Source organism: Struthio camelus, chromosome 22, assembly GCF_040807025.1.
Source record: "Struthio camelus isolate bStrCam1 chromosome 22, bStrCam1.hap1, whole genome shotgun sequence".
Classification (NCBI taxonomy): domain Eukaryota; kingdom Metazoa; phylum Chordata; class Aves; order Struthioniformes; family Struthionidae; genus Struthio; species Struthio camelus.
The window spans coordinates 7,862,236-7,877,248 of record NC_090963.1 but is presented as its reverse complement, the minus strand read 5'-3'; the positions used below and the strand labels follow the sequence as shown (position 1 = coordinate 7,877,248).

Genomic DNA, 15,013 nt, shown 5'->3' with positions numbered 1-15,013 from the left:
CCAAGCAAACAAACAAAAACGCATAAAACAACAACAACAAAAAACCCCTCAAGCCCTTTCTCAATCAGAGGCTCCAGGTGGTTTTGAAATATTAGTTACATAATTTCCTTGCTTCCTTTAACTTTTGTTGTCTTTCATTCTTTTGATGATTGTTTATCAAGGTTACTCGTATGAGCTCATGAAAAACCCCAGCGCGCAGGGACAGTTGTTTTCCTGAAAAAGCCCCTATTTTTAGGCTTTTTACCTGACACCTGGTGAGGGCAGAGGATCCTACGCCCAGACAAGCTTTGCTGCGCTGCCCATTGACCAACTCCTGACACGGACTCAACGCTGCACGCGTATACACGCAGCTCTAGACAGGCGTGATTCACTAAGAGCGAGTAAGCAGCACATCAAAGCACAGATTTTCCGCTTTCCACGGCGTTTTCCCCGCACCTTGGCACTCCGGCGCTTGGCGCTGAGTTTGCCTTCCCATTTAGTAGCCCCACTGTCGCTCCCCTGGCCGCTTTTTCCATTAGCACCTTACTCATTCGGGCTCCAGTTCCCGCACGGCAGGCGGGCAGAGATACCGGCATGGGAGATTTTATTTTCTTTGCAGAGGGTAGCAAAAATAAATAAATAAATAAATAAATAAACAAACCCAGACAACGCCGGGGTCTGTTTATTTCTGCTGAGGCTTAAGAGACACTAACCAAAGATAACGCACGTTCGCTCGCAAGGAGCCTAATTTTGGCCTTCTCTCCTGGGGATTGCAGGGTGGAAAATATGCTCTAACAAAAGGAGGGTTTGTGCAAACAGAGAGACCTAATGAGAAATGCGCTTTTCCTCTCCCCACGGAGTCTGCCGAGGGGCAGGGTGGGTGACCACAGAGAAAGAGAGCAACCTTCAGCTATGCTTACAGTCAAGTGGAGGGCACTGCTGACTGCTGGTAACTGAGGAGGCTATTTTAGGAAGAAATTTGGAAAAAAATATGCCTGAAAATACCCAAATCCATGCAGGGAAAAGTTGCCCGTCTCCTGCCGTTTTTAAACCCTGAGCAGCCTGTGGTGCATGAGTCACTCTCTCGGAAAGAGCTCACAAGGGAGGCATGTTAATAGGAGGGACACTGAGGTCACAGCCTGTCCCAGCATGACCTGACGCCAGCGGTGGGACAGCTATAGGTAAAGCCAACCTCTTGGTTAACAGCCAGACATCGGGGTTAACAGCTACTCCCAGCCTCCACGACACCAAGTGATGCTGGTGGGCAGCTGGCAAGGATGGAAGAGATGGGGAGTGACGAGTTGGACCCTCACCCTTATCCGTGAGCCTGAGGAAACCTTCATCTCTTTATGCGTCGCGCCCCCGACTGCAAAGTGGACAGGACCATCCTGTGCATCGAGAGACGTGGCAGGGACTGTTTGACACGTTATGCTTGTGCAGCACCCAGCACAACAGAACCCAGACCTCGTCTGGGGATTTGAGATGTAATACCAGCAAGACGAGTCTCATGACTTAGAGAGGACAGGAATTAGTTCTAGGGGTGAAGCTGTTATTTCTTGGAAGCTCTTTTCAGTTAATCTCCAAACGCTTCACAGAAATTGCACCTCTGTGAAACGTGTTAAGCAGCCACCATGGAAGCTAGATCTCAGGTAGCTTATGCAAGAAGTGACAAAAGTCACTAGTAACACTGGATACAGAACGCAGATTTCTTGGTTCCCCGGGCTGGGTCAACCGTGCTGAGACAAAGAAATTCCGTTTTATTCTTCTTCACTCTTTTGAGATAAAAGTTGCAACTTTTGAGTCCAGAGCCTGACAGGCACAAAGGTTTCCACCTTCTTTTGTAAAAGCTCCTATCTGTCAAAGAGCTTACACATACGTGACTGCAGCATCTCAACACCCACATGCGTCAGTGGGTGCTATAACATAAGGAAATACGATCCTTACTTTACAGCTAGCAAGTTCAGCTTGCAACTTTACAGCAGCACCAAGTTCATTTCCATGTCTTGGGGGATCTGCAGAACGTGGCTGGGAACTACAGAAACGGGAGCAAACCCAGATCTCTGATGCCTTGGCAAGCGCCTGCAGCACAAGGCACCCCGCTCCAGCAGGTTACGGCACGAGCACAAGAAGAGTAACGGGCAGGCAGAGCTGTGTTACAAGCCGTGGCATATAGCAAGGAGAAATCAAATTGACCCACGTCATCTTGCTTTCATTACACTGCTTGCTTTGCTGTTGATATAAGCGCTCAATAAAAATAATGCAAAAAGAGAAGAACCAAACAGATGATACAGACTCCAACAAGGAGCAGAAAAACAGCCCGTCACAGGCCCTGGGAAGAACCATGTTTACCTTCTGCAAACCACAGGTACCAGTAAAATTAGTAATCGGTAATTTAACATCCATTTGTCAATGGTTTCCTGGAAGGTATAACTTTGCTCCCCCTCCCCTTCCTGCCACCAAGGCAGGCCAAGTGACAGGCACACACGGTCACTATGCAGTGCAAGGGATGTTCCCGGAAAGCAAAGAGCTCCGCACAAAACCAAGCCAGAGAGGGAGCCCAGATTTGCTGCCACTCCTGTGCGTGACTCAGTTAAAGGTCTCAGATTTTTCAGCTGCTCTTTAGAAACCTTCCCAGGTTGCAAGCGGTGCGTGGGCATCCTTCAGCCAGACACTATAAAAATCAACACCTAAAATCAACATCCCCCAAGATCAACGAAAGTGAATGCCCTCAAATGCTAGCAGGCAGGGACTGGCAGAGACTGCAGCTCCCTGTGGGGGACACAGCCACCCTTCACTAAATGCTATTACACCTTTTGGGACAGAAACCACAGAAAAGCAGCTTTCAATCGCAACTGGGTGGGATTTTGTTGATGCTGTCCCGCTGGAGGAAGTAGTAAAATTCACAACGGGAGCTGAATGAACCGACAAAGAACGCTTCGGAAAATCCCACCATGAGTTTCCAGGCAGGCAAAATGTCCCTGCCCGCTGTGTATTCCTGCCAGAGACCAGCATAAACACCCTTCCTCTTTCAAGGAGTGCCAGGATTTGCGTTAGCCACCACTGGTTGGGATGCCCGTTTGAAGTCCTACTGGGAAGACAGAGACTCTCAAAGCTGCCCTTGCTGCTATCACGGCCCAAAGCGAACACCTCATTGCAGAGCCGCACTGTGAGCCAAGCTCTTTGGAAAGGCCCACAACCAGACTAGCCAAAACCACAGGAGCAATTCACCCCGGAGACAGCAGGACTCACCTTTCTGCAGGATCTCCAAGTGTTCCCAGAGGATCTCTCCCACAAAGTCAGGCGCTAGCTCCAGGAAGCACTCCTTGCCCAGGGCGCAGAGGGCCGCTCCGTTCATGCAGAACTTCTGGAAATCCACACCCTTGAGGCTAAACTCGTTCATCGCCCACATCACCCAGTCCCGCACGTGCGTCTCCGTCCACTGCTGGGGATCTGCACCAAGGGGTTGCGGAAGAGACCCACTGATGAGTAACCACAAGACATCCTCCCAGGAAAACAGGACGCAAACAAGCCTACAGCTATACCGGTGGATAAGCCACCTGCACAGCTTCATCCCTTAAAGACGGACAGTCCTTTGGAGTAAGCGTGGGATAAAGTGGGGAAACACTGTACCTTCCCCTTTGCCAGTTCTCTTTGTCCCTGCCTTTGGACAACTTGTAACAGCCCTATCTGCAGACATGTTTAATATGAGGAACGAGCTTTGGATTTGCTTCGGAGCTTTTAAAATCCCACTCGTTCTCTGACCCCCTTCTCCCACCCGCTTCTTCATCTTGCATGGTTTCTCCCTGTTATCAGCCTCTTGTAAAGCATCCCAGCTGCTTCTCCGTATCGTGGACATGACGAGGTCCTTTCAGATAGAGGTCCCCGAGCTGTCTCCAAAGGAGCAGCTCACCAAAATGACAAGAGCGGTCATGCAGCAGAGGTTATCTCAGCCAGGCACCATCTGAAAGATTGTGCCTGTATGTCCAGACTTTTCCAGCTGAAGCTGCCGGGAAACAAGGCAGTACTACATGAGGAGAATCAATGAAAGAGGCGGCAGATTTGGAGACGGGGATCCTGGCAGGGGGAAACGTTCTCTGTATCTGCCACGGCTGCTCAGTGGGGCGCTGTGCCTTACCTTTGGGGATTCCCAGCCGCTGCTGCTCTTTTGCAAAGCCACTGAAGGTGGCCTTCAATGCCTGAGACATCATTTCTTTGCTGCTGGGGGTTAACAAAGGCACGTCTGCACATTCCATGTCTGAAAGAAGCAGGAAAGAAAAACGGCCATAAGGACACGGGCCTGGGAAAGACAACACGACTCCTCAAGCATCAGAAGTACTCCTTAACTACGTTGTCCATTTAACTGCCGGAAAAAAAGAACAATCCTTTTTTTTTTTCTCTTGAAAGTTTCCCACCCAGAGTCTCTTGCCCTAAACCTGCTATTAATTGCAAGCCCATGAGCAGACTTCTTAAGCACAGGGGAAAGGACCATATGCTTACAATAAGCCTGGGCTGAAGTGTTTCACCACGCTGGGGCTGGAGGACATAGACAGGCCTTGCCTGGTGAGCCCAGTTACATGATGCGCACGGTCTCCCTCCAAGCCAACCATGGCCACGCTACTGGAAACTTGACAGTCATATCAGAGACCACCACAGTCATCGACCTGCTCAGCCCCATACGCCCAGCATCTCTGAATTACCGCCCTCGCTCCGGGGTGGCCATGCCAAAGCAAGGGGAGAACATAATTTTAAAAGGATCCCAGGCAATCCTGGAAAAAGTAAGTTCACGGCAGGATGAGGCATGATGAAGAACGGGCAGAAAATCCATCCGAGGAGGGAGGCAAAACAAAGAGCTGGAAAATCCCACACTAGCCCAGAGTTACATAACGGGCGGCCAGCAGAGCGGAGCGCCGCGATTTGGTGTGAGTCACCGCACAACGCTCAGCCGCCCCCATGGGAGAGCCGCGGGCCAGGCCGAGCGCCGGGGCCTTGGAGCAAGGCCTGGCGAGAAGCAAAGGTCTTGCTCCCTTTCTTTCTTTTTTTACTTTTTTTTTCTTTTTTTTCCCCCAATTATTATTTGGAAGGGAGTAGACATTTGCAGCCTAAGAGTTTCGTAAACCGCTTAAAAAAAAAAAATTCCCCTCAATCTGAACAAAGGTTTGGCTCTTTTTCATGTATTTTAAGCATTCCTGAAAAACGTCTTTTGTGGAGAAGGCCCCTCCTAAAATCACCATCTCAAATGACTGAACTTTGTCAGTCTCACTGTAAAGCTCAAAGTGCTTCCACCTGAGCGTAGGAGCTGGCGTGACTATAGCCTGTTGGACATTTTTCAATGAAAACTGTTCTCAGTGGAAAACAAGACAACTTGCACGTGCTTTTTCGGTGTTTTCATGACTGTCTGGATGTGGGCACCGAAATGCAAAGAATCCTCTTTTTTTGGTGTTTGCATGACTGTCTGGATGTGGGCACCGAAATGCAAAGAATCCTCTTTTTTTGGTGTTTGCATGACTTGTCTGGATGTGGGCATCGAAATGCAAAGAATCCTCTTTTTTTGGTGTTCTCATGACTGTCTGGATGTGGGCATCAAAACGCAAATAATTCCCTTTTTATTTTATTTTTTTGGTGGGAATCCTAGCCACCTTTGCTTGCCGTAACTCTACGTCACAGATGTGAATATAGGCTCTGATTTAATAACCCATTATACCTGCAAAACGTTGGCCAGGGCCTACTTCGAGAAGAGCTACTGCCCCGGTGGCCCAGGGCTGGGGACAGCTCTGCAGGCACTGAGTAGAGGTTGTCCGCGCCTGCCCGGACTTCACGGTCCACCCAGCTCCTCCTCAGCCAAACTCAAGCCCAAAGGGCGCAATGGGGTGCACATCCAGGGGCCGGGTGAGCAGACGCTGTCGCAGAGGCAGGCTGAAGGGCTACTTCTGAGCCCGCAGAGCACAGGAACGCTCCCAGGAGCCCACGTTGAGTCCTGCCGCGCAGGGCAAGGACGAGCCCTCTGCAAAGCAACCCCAGGCCAGCGGCTGACCCCAGCGCAATTCCATCTCCAAACTAAAAAAGCCTCTTTTCTGCCTCCATCTTGGCGCCTTCCAGCTATTGCGCTGGGGTAACAGATACGCCGAATCTCTCTATTTTCAGCTCCCTTTCCATCAGTCACCAAGCCACTCAGGTGACGATTTGCACGATTCTTTGCTCAGGTAGCACCAGTCACGCTGCACAGCTCTCTCCCCGACTCCAGGCCTCTCGGGGCCTGATTCCTCTCCCTAACCGCCACATAAATCAGGGAATTGCCTGCTGCAGTGGAAGTATCTGGACCATCAAAAGCAAAGAACACAGTCAAGGGCTATTTGGCAAATTACACTTCATTATTTACTGGATTTGGCCGGAGAGGGCATGGAAAAATGAGCAGGCACCCTAGATATCTCTGTTCTCCATCTGCCGCTCGGAGATAACGCTGGGAGAAAGTGGTTCAGTGCCCCTTTCCCTTCATCCTCATGTTACATTTTAATGCTTTGCTTTTCTGCGCTCTGTGGTTACAGGGACCACCCAGGAATCACTCCCCTCCGCCGGCTGGTTAAACGGCAGTTCACTGCTCCCCGTCGCTATGGGAAGATGAGTCAGAGGCAGCCTAAGAAAACGCTTCTACCCCTGTTTTACATTGAATCACTCACGAAAACCTCTGCGAAGATGACTTCCTTCGGCAAGCCACCAAGAGACCCAGGGGGAGGCGAGGTGCCTGGCCGTGCAAAAGTGTATTTGTTTATTTATTTATTTATTTTTTTAAATCTTTGCAGGACAAGAAAGGGAGTATCTATCACCAATCACTCCTATTCCGCCCTGCAAGCCCCCGGCGGCTGGGCTTGCACATAACCCAGCACATGAGTTTTGCAGTAGCAGGGGATAGGGTTTCCGTTTAGCAAGGTGAACGCTGAGCTCTGCGCAAACAAAACGTCAAAACACGGAATCCTTAAAAGCGATTCCCAGGCAGAGGTCACTAGAGAAGAAAACGGTCTGTCTTCGGATCCAAAAAAAAAAGGAAAAAAAAATGCATTTGCAAAGTGCTAAAGGAGGGTGGTTGCTTCTTGTTGTTGTTTAACGCCAAAACGCAGCAAAACCTGCATTTCAGGACTTCCCATTCCAAATAGTTTGCACTCGGCAAACTTAGAACCGAAGCATCGGCGACACTTTTCTTGTTAGACCAGCAGCTACTAGTTCAAATTTCTTTAGAACGAAACACGGCGAAAAGCCCCAAGCCTGCAAACGCTTGCAGAAGCCTAATTTTAGTCAGCAGTGTCCCACATCTATATACGAGGTCACACGTGTACAATTAAATGCGTTTATAAAGCTCTGCCTACGTGTTTGTGGACAAGTCCTAGCTGAGTGATCTGGAGGAGATTTTGGGGAGCGGGGGGGGAGAAACGGTTTATCTCTCAGTTCTGCCTCCTCCGGTTTCGAGATACCAAAGCTACCTAAACACCTTTTTTTTATTATTATTATTTTTTGTCAATCCCCGCCGGCCCGGGGAGCATGTGGGGCCTTATCCCGCTCTGCGCGACGTGACTTTGCTGGGGTCAGGGGAGTCTCCTGCCGGGTACCCAGCAGGAGGACGGAGCCCTAGTGCCGCCCTCCCTCGCCTGCCGACAAATCGCTTGCCTGCAGTTTGGGGTGCCCAGAGGTCAGAGCCGAGCAGAGCTGCAGTAACAAAAGCAGACCAGGCTCAGCTTCCCCGGTTTCAGCTTTCACTGTCATCTGAAACCCGTTTCCAAGATTTTAATCAAATCTTGCGCAAATAAAATGTCCCCCCTTTTGCGTACCTCCTGCTGTCCCCAAAGCACACCCACACGCACACCCGCACACACACACACACACACACACACACACAACGCCTTGGAAGGAATGCATGGGAAAGCGCGTTAACCCGGACCAAAACCAGCTGCTACACCTAAGCTTCGTTCGGAAATTTCAGGTTTGAAGCCGAAAAGCAAGCGCAGCAGCGAGGGCCGCCGGGACCGCCGATGGGGATCCCAGGCTTGGCTGGCTGTATAGTTTTTACGACGCCCATTAAAACCTCATCGACGCAGCTTCCACGTGCAGGCTTTCGCCGAGATGCCGTGCCTACAGTCGCTGCCGTCGCACCGACAGGGAACTGCATTCGATGTTCCCCCCGGGGAGACCAGGCAGGGTCTTCTGGTTTGATTTTTGAACGCTAACAGGAGTCGCAGTCGCTCTGGAAAATTATGTCTCCACCATCGTCTCCAGCATCTGTAGAGCAGAGATTCGCCTTACGCAGCGGGAAGGTGGAGAAGGACCTCTGTTCAGCTGGCTGTAGCTTTCCAAAGCAATGGGGGATTTGGGGGCTCGGTTTGAGACATCTCACCCAGAGACCAGGCTTCTCGAAACCCTGTTTTTCCTCCAGTTCTCTTAGATCCCTGGAGACCAGACTTCAGAAGGACAAAAGGAGAACGATCCGGCCAATGTCACGGGCCATCGCTTCGTGCCTTGCGGTGCTTCCACAGAGTGGGTCCTACCCAAAATCCGCTCTCGCAGTTGCGCTAGGCATTGTACAAACAAGCGGCCACGGAGCCTGGGAGAACCGGCAGGCAAATGGCCAGAGAGGCCAAGATCACCGAGTTCATCTCGCAGCCCCGCTCGCACGCTGCTCTCGCCAGGCTTCGCGTTTATAAACTATTTCTACGCATTTGATATTTTTAAAGGACTGCGATTTACAAACTTTAGGGATTTTGACCTTAAAATGCAAAGGACTCCACCGCACGCCAAAACATTAGCATCTGACTGCATAAGCAAAACAAATGACATTAAAAAAAATAAAAAAAGGACGCTCTGAGCGGGAGGATAGGAGCAAAGTCATTTTTCTCCCAAGTTTCCACTCAAAGTCAATGCCCCGTTAAAGCTCGCCTTAGTCACTCACTTTGTTTCCCATCAAAAGCCCCAGTGTGTCCTTGTCCGGTCCCCGCTATTTTGCACAGAAGCCTGCGTGTAAATGGATGTCCGGCAGGTCAGAGTGGAGCCAGCTGACCCCACAACCCCCTCATGCCCTTGCTCTGATGGATGGCTACCAAGGTCAGGAACCCAGCACGCTGTTGTCTCAGGTAAAAGCATGCTCCCTGCCCAGCCTCCTCTTCCTCCCCTTCCAAGGCTGAGACTAAACCCACAGGCTGCTGGGGGGTTGATATCATGGGGAGGTCAAGGACCCGGTGGCTTGAAGGACAGAGACACGCTCGGGAGAAGATGCATGTTGGCTTCAAACCAGACCATTTGCAGACAGCCAAGGAAACAATCTCTCTAGGAGGACCGCGCGCCCAAGGGGGAAGACTGCACGAACTTGTGCAGTCCAACTCGAGGTGTCCACGGTCTCGGGCAGGAGCTCAGACTCCTCACCGCGGCACGTCTGCGATGGCGGGAGACGGATCTCAGAGGGTCCGCAAGAAGGGAATCGCCTCCGCGCTGAGGCAAGGACTTGCTGTCCTACCCTCTTCTCACGTGCCTCCAAAGAGCCCGCGACCACCAAGCAGCGGAGGAGCAAAACAGACACTTGTCTCCCCAGCCCAGCTGGTGTCGAGCCTGATGCTGCCCGAGCTCGTCCCCACCTCGCGCCGAGGCTCCTCTGCCCCAGCGTTCACCAGGAGCCAAACCAGGGCAGAGTTAGTGACGGGGCCAGGATGAAACACGGAGGATTTTCCAAGCCCCCCAGCTGGCAGGGTTCAGACGCCGAGAAACCTTTCTCATGAAAAGGGCAGGCTGCAGAGCGGGGGGACGGCAGCTAAGACCCTTCCCACGCTCCCCGACGGAGCAGCCTCAGCCCGGGCACCTCGGAGGCACCATCGCGCGCTGGCCCCCGAGGCACCTCCGCTCATCCCAGGGCAGCCTTGCCTTTCCCAGGTGCCCTGCGCCGCACAAGGGCAGCAACGCCCGGGCAGATAAACCCAGCTGAGCCCCAGTTATTTAGGCAGGATTAGGCAAAAATTTGTCTGCACTTTTGAACTGTTTTCACAAGCCTAGCCTCTCACTCCCACGCAGGAAGCCGGAGAGGAGCCGGCCTGTTCCAATTAGGGCTCCTCGGACTGAAAGGGCAGGGAAACTCATGGGGGAGGAAAGGGAAAGCGGGGCAGAAGGCTGGAAAAAGGCATCAGGGAAAAAACTGGGATGCAAGGGCGGGCGCGGAGAAAGGAAGAGCGCAGGGAGAGGCGTACGGCCGCGGCGGAGACCGCAGGGCAGGTAGGGAGGAGAGCTTTGCTACCCCTTCCTGCAAGAAGCCTTCAGGAACCCTCCCTGCTTCTCTCTCTCCCAGGAGCGGCACGAAAGGGACAGACGTTTGCTCTTCTCATTTAAAATAAATATGTTTCTTCCCTTCTTGGGAAAAAAAAAAAAAGAAAGAAAAGAAAAAGAAAAGAAAAATAACTCTTTCTTTTTTCCTTCAAGCAGTGAAAAATAAATACTCAGAGATGAAAGCTGGGCTTCAAGAGAAAAACAAGAGAGGAAACCGAAAGCCCACACTGCTTAGCGCTGCAGAAAGCACAACAAAGCCGGCTTTCTTCCGGCATTCAGCAGCTTTCTTATGGAGATGCGGCGTGTCATGGGGGCAGAGTCCTGCCACCAAAGAAAGGGCCTGAAAACTCTCTTCCCTAACTGCAGATAAAAGGATTTCGTCCAAGCGCGGACCCTCTGCGCTTACAGCATCACAGCGAGTGAGGAACGGGAAAGGTTAAGACGAGGGAGGGATTCAGCGGTTAGGATGCTCCCGCTGCTCGGCCTCGGGCTTTGGGATAAACTGCTTTAGCCCTCTGTAAAACGGAGACCCTCTTGCGTGGGTGCAGGCGGCCCTCCTACTTGCAGAGTCGCTTCCCCTGGGCCCGTCTCCTCCCATGCCGTAACACCGGCGCGGGGGGTTATTCTCAAGGGTCCTTATATCGAAGGGGACCTAGAGCCACCAAAAGGCGAGGGAGGGGGCGTCTAGCTTTGATTTGGCTCCGGGTTTTTTGCAGGCAGCCCTTGATCGGCCCGGTGCGGTCTGCAAGCTGGCACAGGAGCAGGCAGCAGCACGGGCAGGCGAAAGGATGCTTCACCCACCACCCACATGCCACCGCACACCCAGGCGGGCCCTGCTTCTCCACCCGAGCCGGCTTGCTGGGTTCGTCCAGGCTTCTTTCCATCCTCTTTCTCTCTTCTGGCTTTATAGCGTGGGTGTTGGACTCGGATCCTGGGAAAACAGCATCCCTTTTAGTCACAGGAGTTTGCAGGGGAACAGCAGCCCGGTGGTCAGCTCCCTCGATCCTCCTCGGCTTTTGTGGGGGCGAGTAAGACAGGCGGGCTAACGAAACCCCTGGGTCACAGCTAAGCAAAACCACAGGGCTTAAGGCAACGTTTGCTGCAGTTGTGGGAAAGCTTCGCCAGCTCCGCAGGGGCTGGCGACCGGCCCTGCAGTTTGACTGCCGCAGCTTCACCTCTGCTGGGGGGGGGGGGGGGCCAAGAGATGCCACCCAGCACGAGCCCAGGAGGGATCCTGCATGAGCTGAGCTTCCAGACTCCATGGAAACAAAGAGCGCATTTTGGGGGGAAAAGTGAGCATTTTGGACACGACAAGATCCACTAGCAACCTCTGGCGAGTTGGCTACTCCTCCCTCACCCTCATCTTCACTCTGCAGCCCAGGGAAACCCCCATATTTTGAAAGAGGTTGCCGGGAGCTAAGACACTCCCACCAAGAGCGCTGAGAAAAGCCAGGCAGAAGAGCAAAGCGGCAGGACCAGACGCACGGGGCTGAACGCTGAGCCCCGTCTCGCAGCGGTTTGGAGCGAGGCTTCCCTCGGCGGAGACGGGCGATCAGTACTTCCTATCTCGGCTGCTGCAAGGAGCCCAGACGGAGAAACGCAGGCACGGAGGAGATGCAGGCTCCTCTGGGGCTGGGGAACGCGGCCACGGTTTGACGACGTTCATCAAAACTATGCAAAGCAGCCAGGGGAGGCAGCAAAAAGACTTTTTTCCATCGAGATGAAGCAACGGCAGAGGTTAGGCCATGCCTACCAGGCAGGCGCGTTTCAGCGGTTTAGTTACAGCAGTTCTGTTAACCCAATACAAGCCCCCTGCAAAGGCAAGCGCTCCCAAATTGGCTCAGAAACGGCTTCTGCTGATTCAGATTCCGCAGCATCGCAATTAAAAACTCGTGCAAGCCCTAGTCTAACCCGACCGCACGGTACGGGTCTAGTTAAACGGGTGCAAACCCTGCGCGTGTTGGCGTGTAGGCTAGACTTACAGGTCAGCACTCTGGAGGTAGCCAGATCAGGAGGTTGCTAGGAGGCTGGAGCCAACACAGAGACAGCGATGAATAATCTCCGCATGCCCAAACCACTCCCGCCTGGGAGTCGAAGCCTCTGATTTCAGCGGTCAGGTCCTTATCGCCCTTCACCCTCCTGTTTGCCCAGGCAAACATCACATGAGCCAGGGCGTCCCCTCTGAAGATAGGATTAGCATCTCACTTTCCGGCTTGTTTGCTTCCAATCCCGCCTTCGCCGCGATGGAAGGACGCTCCCCGCCTCTCGCGAACCTAACGCTCTCCTCCGCGACGTGCTTCCCCTGCGATAATTCGCTCTAATCCCCACTAACCACTTTGCTAAATAGCTCTAATCCCCATGCACAGGCGCGCGCGCGCGCGCACACACACACGCTCGCTAATGGGAGCGCGAGGTGGGCCCAGCAAAGCCTGTAATGGACACCCAGCCCCGACTGAAAGGAGGTCAAGTGTAAATAGCAAGTACGGGTCATGCTTGTGTCAGCTGCCCCGCATCAGCGCTCCAGCTCCGCGAGATGCTCCTCCACAAACAAGCGGCTAAAACCCAGCTTCTCACACCCCGAGCCCCAGCAGCACAGCTCAAATTGCTCAAGAGCGATGAGAAAAAAAACCTCCAAAAATCCAGCGATTCCGACTGAACAAACAACCAGATATTCATTTGCTTCCTGGAACGGCGCCCGAGGTATTCGAACGGCTCACGCCTGCACCCAGAAGCCTCTTGAAATTCCTCGCTCTCTTCTGGTGAGGCTGCAAACCCTGTAAGACCAACCGTCCTGCCTTAATGGCCCTTGAGGTTTACGTAGCCACAAGAGCACGGCTTGAGCCCTTCCAAGGCAAACCCATCGCTGGGCTCTGGTACTACTCCAAGGAGGAGACAGAGGTCCACATCTTCCACCCCAGGCACTTCCCACCGCAGCCAGTCCCCACTGCGAGGGGGAGCCGGCAGGCACCCGCAACCCTGCCCCACTCCTGTCTTCCCACCACTTGCAACAGCAACATTTCTTTCCAGCCAGGTTAAAAACAGGAATTCAGTTGTTCTCGCCTCAGATCTCTGGCTGGCAGCGTCATCCCTAACGTCTTCGGTGAACAAGTGATGCAAGCAGAGGACTTGTCCCTGGAGGAAGATGCGCCCCGGTATGACGACCCATTCTTACGCTGGACTGCCAAAGTGCGCATAGGATGCTATCGAGGTAAATCTGAACTACTGTAATCACACCCGAGCAGCTCAGGTCTCTCCTCCAGATATTAATCTCCATCCCCTCCACCCGCCAAAGATAAGGACAAACATGTGCAATGGGGATTTGGCTCCATCGCCTCCAACTGCTGCCCCTCTCTCTGCTCCAGGGAGGCCGAAGCGCTGCCAAGCAGCACATGATAGCCTCCCAAAAGAGGGAGGGCAGAGATTTTGCAAGTCAGGGATAAGGTTAATCGGCAGTACATTGTGTGAGAAAGATGCTGTCAGGTTTGGAAGTGTGAAAAGGAAAGGCCGAGATCTCTTGGCAGAGCAGTCTCCCAGCAGTGGGGATAAGGGCCAAGGACTGTTCAGTCATGTTTAGCTCTTTCATCACCCTAGAAATGGATTGCAGCCTCCCTAAGTCTGCTCAAACATATCTGAAGAACATACCATGCCAGCACATTTTTTAAGTAGCCATACACGACTTTACAACTCGAGATGGTTTCACTGCATACCCGTGGTCCCATGAAATGACTCTGTACCCAAACTGAACACCGGATCAGTCATTTGCAGCGTCCATCACCACGACATGACACGCTTCTTATGTGGATAAGATGTTCCCTGCTCCTGGGAGTCCATTACCAGACTGGTCCCAGAAAGCAGCCTTAATTCTCTTTGCATCAGGCGGGGATTAGAGATGCAGAGGCCGAGCCAAATCCCTCCTTTTCCTCTCCTCTCCAGTGCGTCCACCCCAAGCCCAGCCTGGAATTCCCCAGTCTTCACTTGATTTTCAGCCCAAGTCCTTCGCAAACTGATCTTTCTGTGTCTTGGCATTAGCACTGGCCCCCCGGCTGAATCAATGCCACGTCATGCCAGACACGTGGGTACCACATGGCAGCACACAGCCTGAAGTGCCCTCAAGCCAGGAGGATGTTTAACCCCAAACTATCTCCCGCTGCATCAAAGCCACTCAACTCCACTCCCAGCTCCTCCTGCCAGCTCTCTTCTCCATAAACCCAGAAGGTTTGCTAAAGCGGGAAGGGCTAGACCTGCTAGGGAGAGCACCTTGGTCGTGTCCATACAGTAAGTGCCTAAAGGTCATGAGTGGACAACGCCGAGCACCCCGTGCTCAAGCCCAGGACATCTCCGTGGGACGCAGAAAGCACAAAGCCAGCGACGTAGAAGCGACCGAGCTCACCGGTGGCCAGGAAGGGAGGCTCGGCAGCGCAGGGTCACCTCCCGAGCACGCACGCTGCCCCCGGGGCTGGAAGGTACGGGGGCGAAGCTTGCCACATCGCGCTGCAGCTGCAGATTCCTGCCGCTCCCCACCTCCGCAACCTCCGCGGCCAACCCTTTGCTTCAGGGCAACGCCAGCGAGATGCACAGCCAAGAGTGCGATAAACGGTTGCTCAATGGGACAGTGCAAGTTGCAGCGTATCACATCCCCCGTGGATCGCACAGGGATCCCGACTGCGTCACCCCTTCCCTTCTGCCCAGCGACCTGCCACGGCGTGGGAGGAGGACTCCCACGCACGCGACAGCGGGAGCGCCC

General features: G+C 53.1%; 1 protein-coding gene across 10 annotated transcripts in view; it reads right to left on the bottom strand.

Annotated features, from left to right (window-relative positions):
• The window catches only part of ETS1 (ETS proto-oncogene 1, transcription factor), a 77,434-nt gene that overhangs the window by 20,624 nt on the left and 41,797 nt on the right, over positions 1-15,013 (bottom strand). For all 10 annotated transcript variants that reach the window (XM_068916565.1, XM_068916566.1, XM_068916567.1 and 7 more), the window contains 2 exons: positions 4,115-4,234; positions 3,229-3,429 (listed from right to left, as the gene is read on the bottom strand). In XM_068916565.1, the coding sequence (XP_068772666.1) occupies positions 3,229-3,429; positions 4,115-4,234 (321 nt within the window). The remainder of the gene's footprint in view (positions 1-3,228; positions 3,430-4,114; positions 4,235-15,013) is intronic.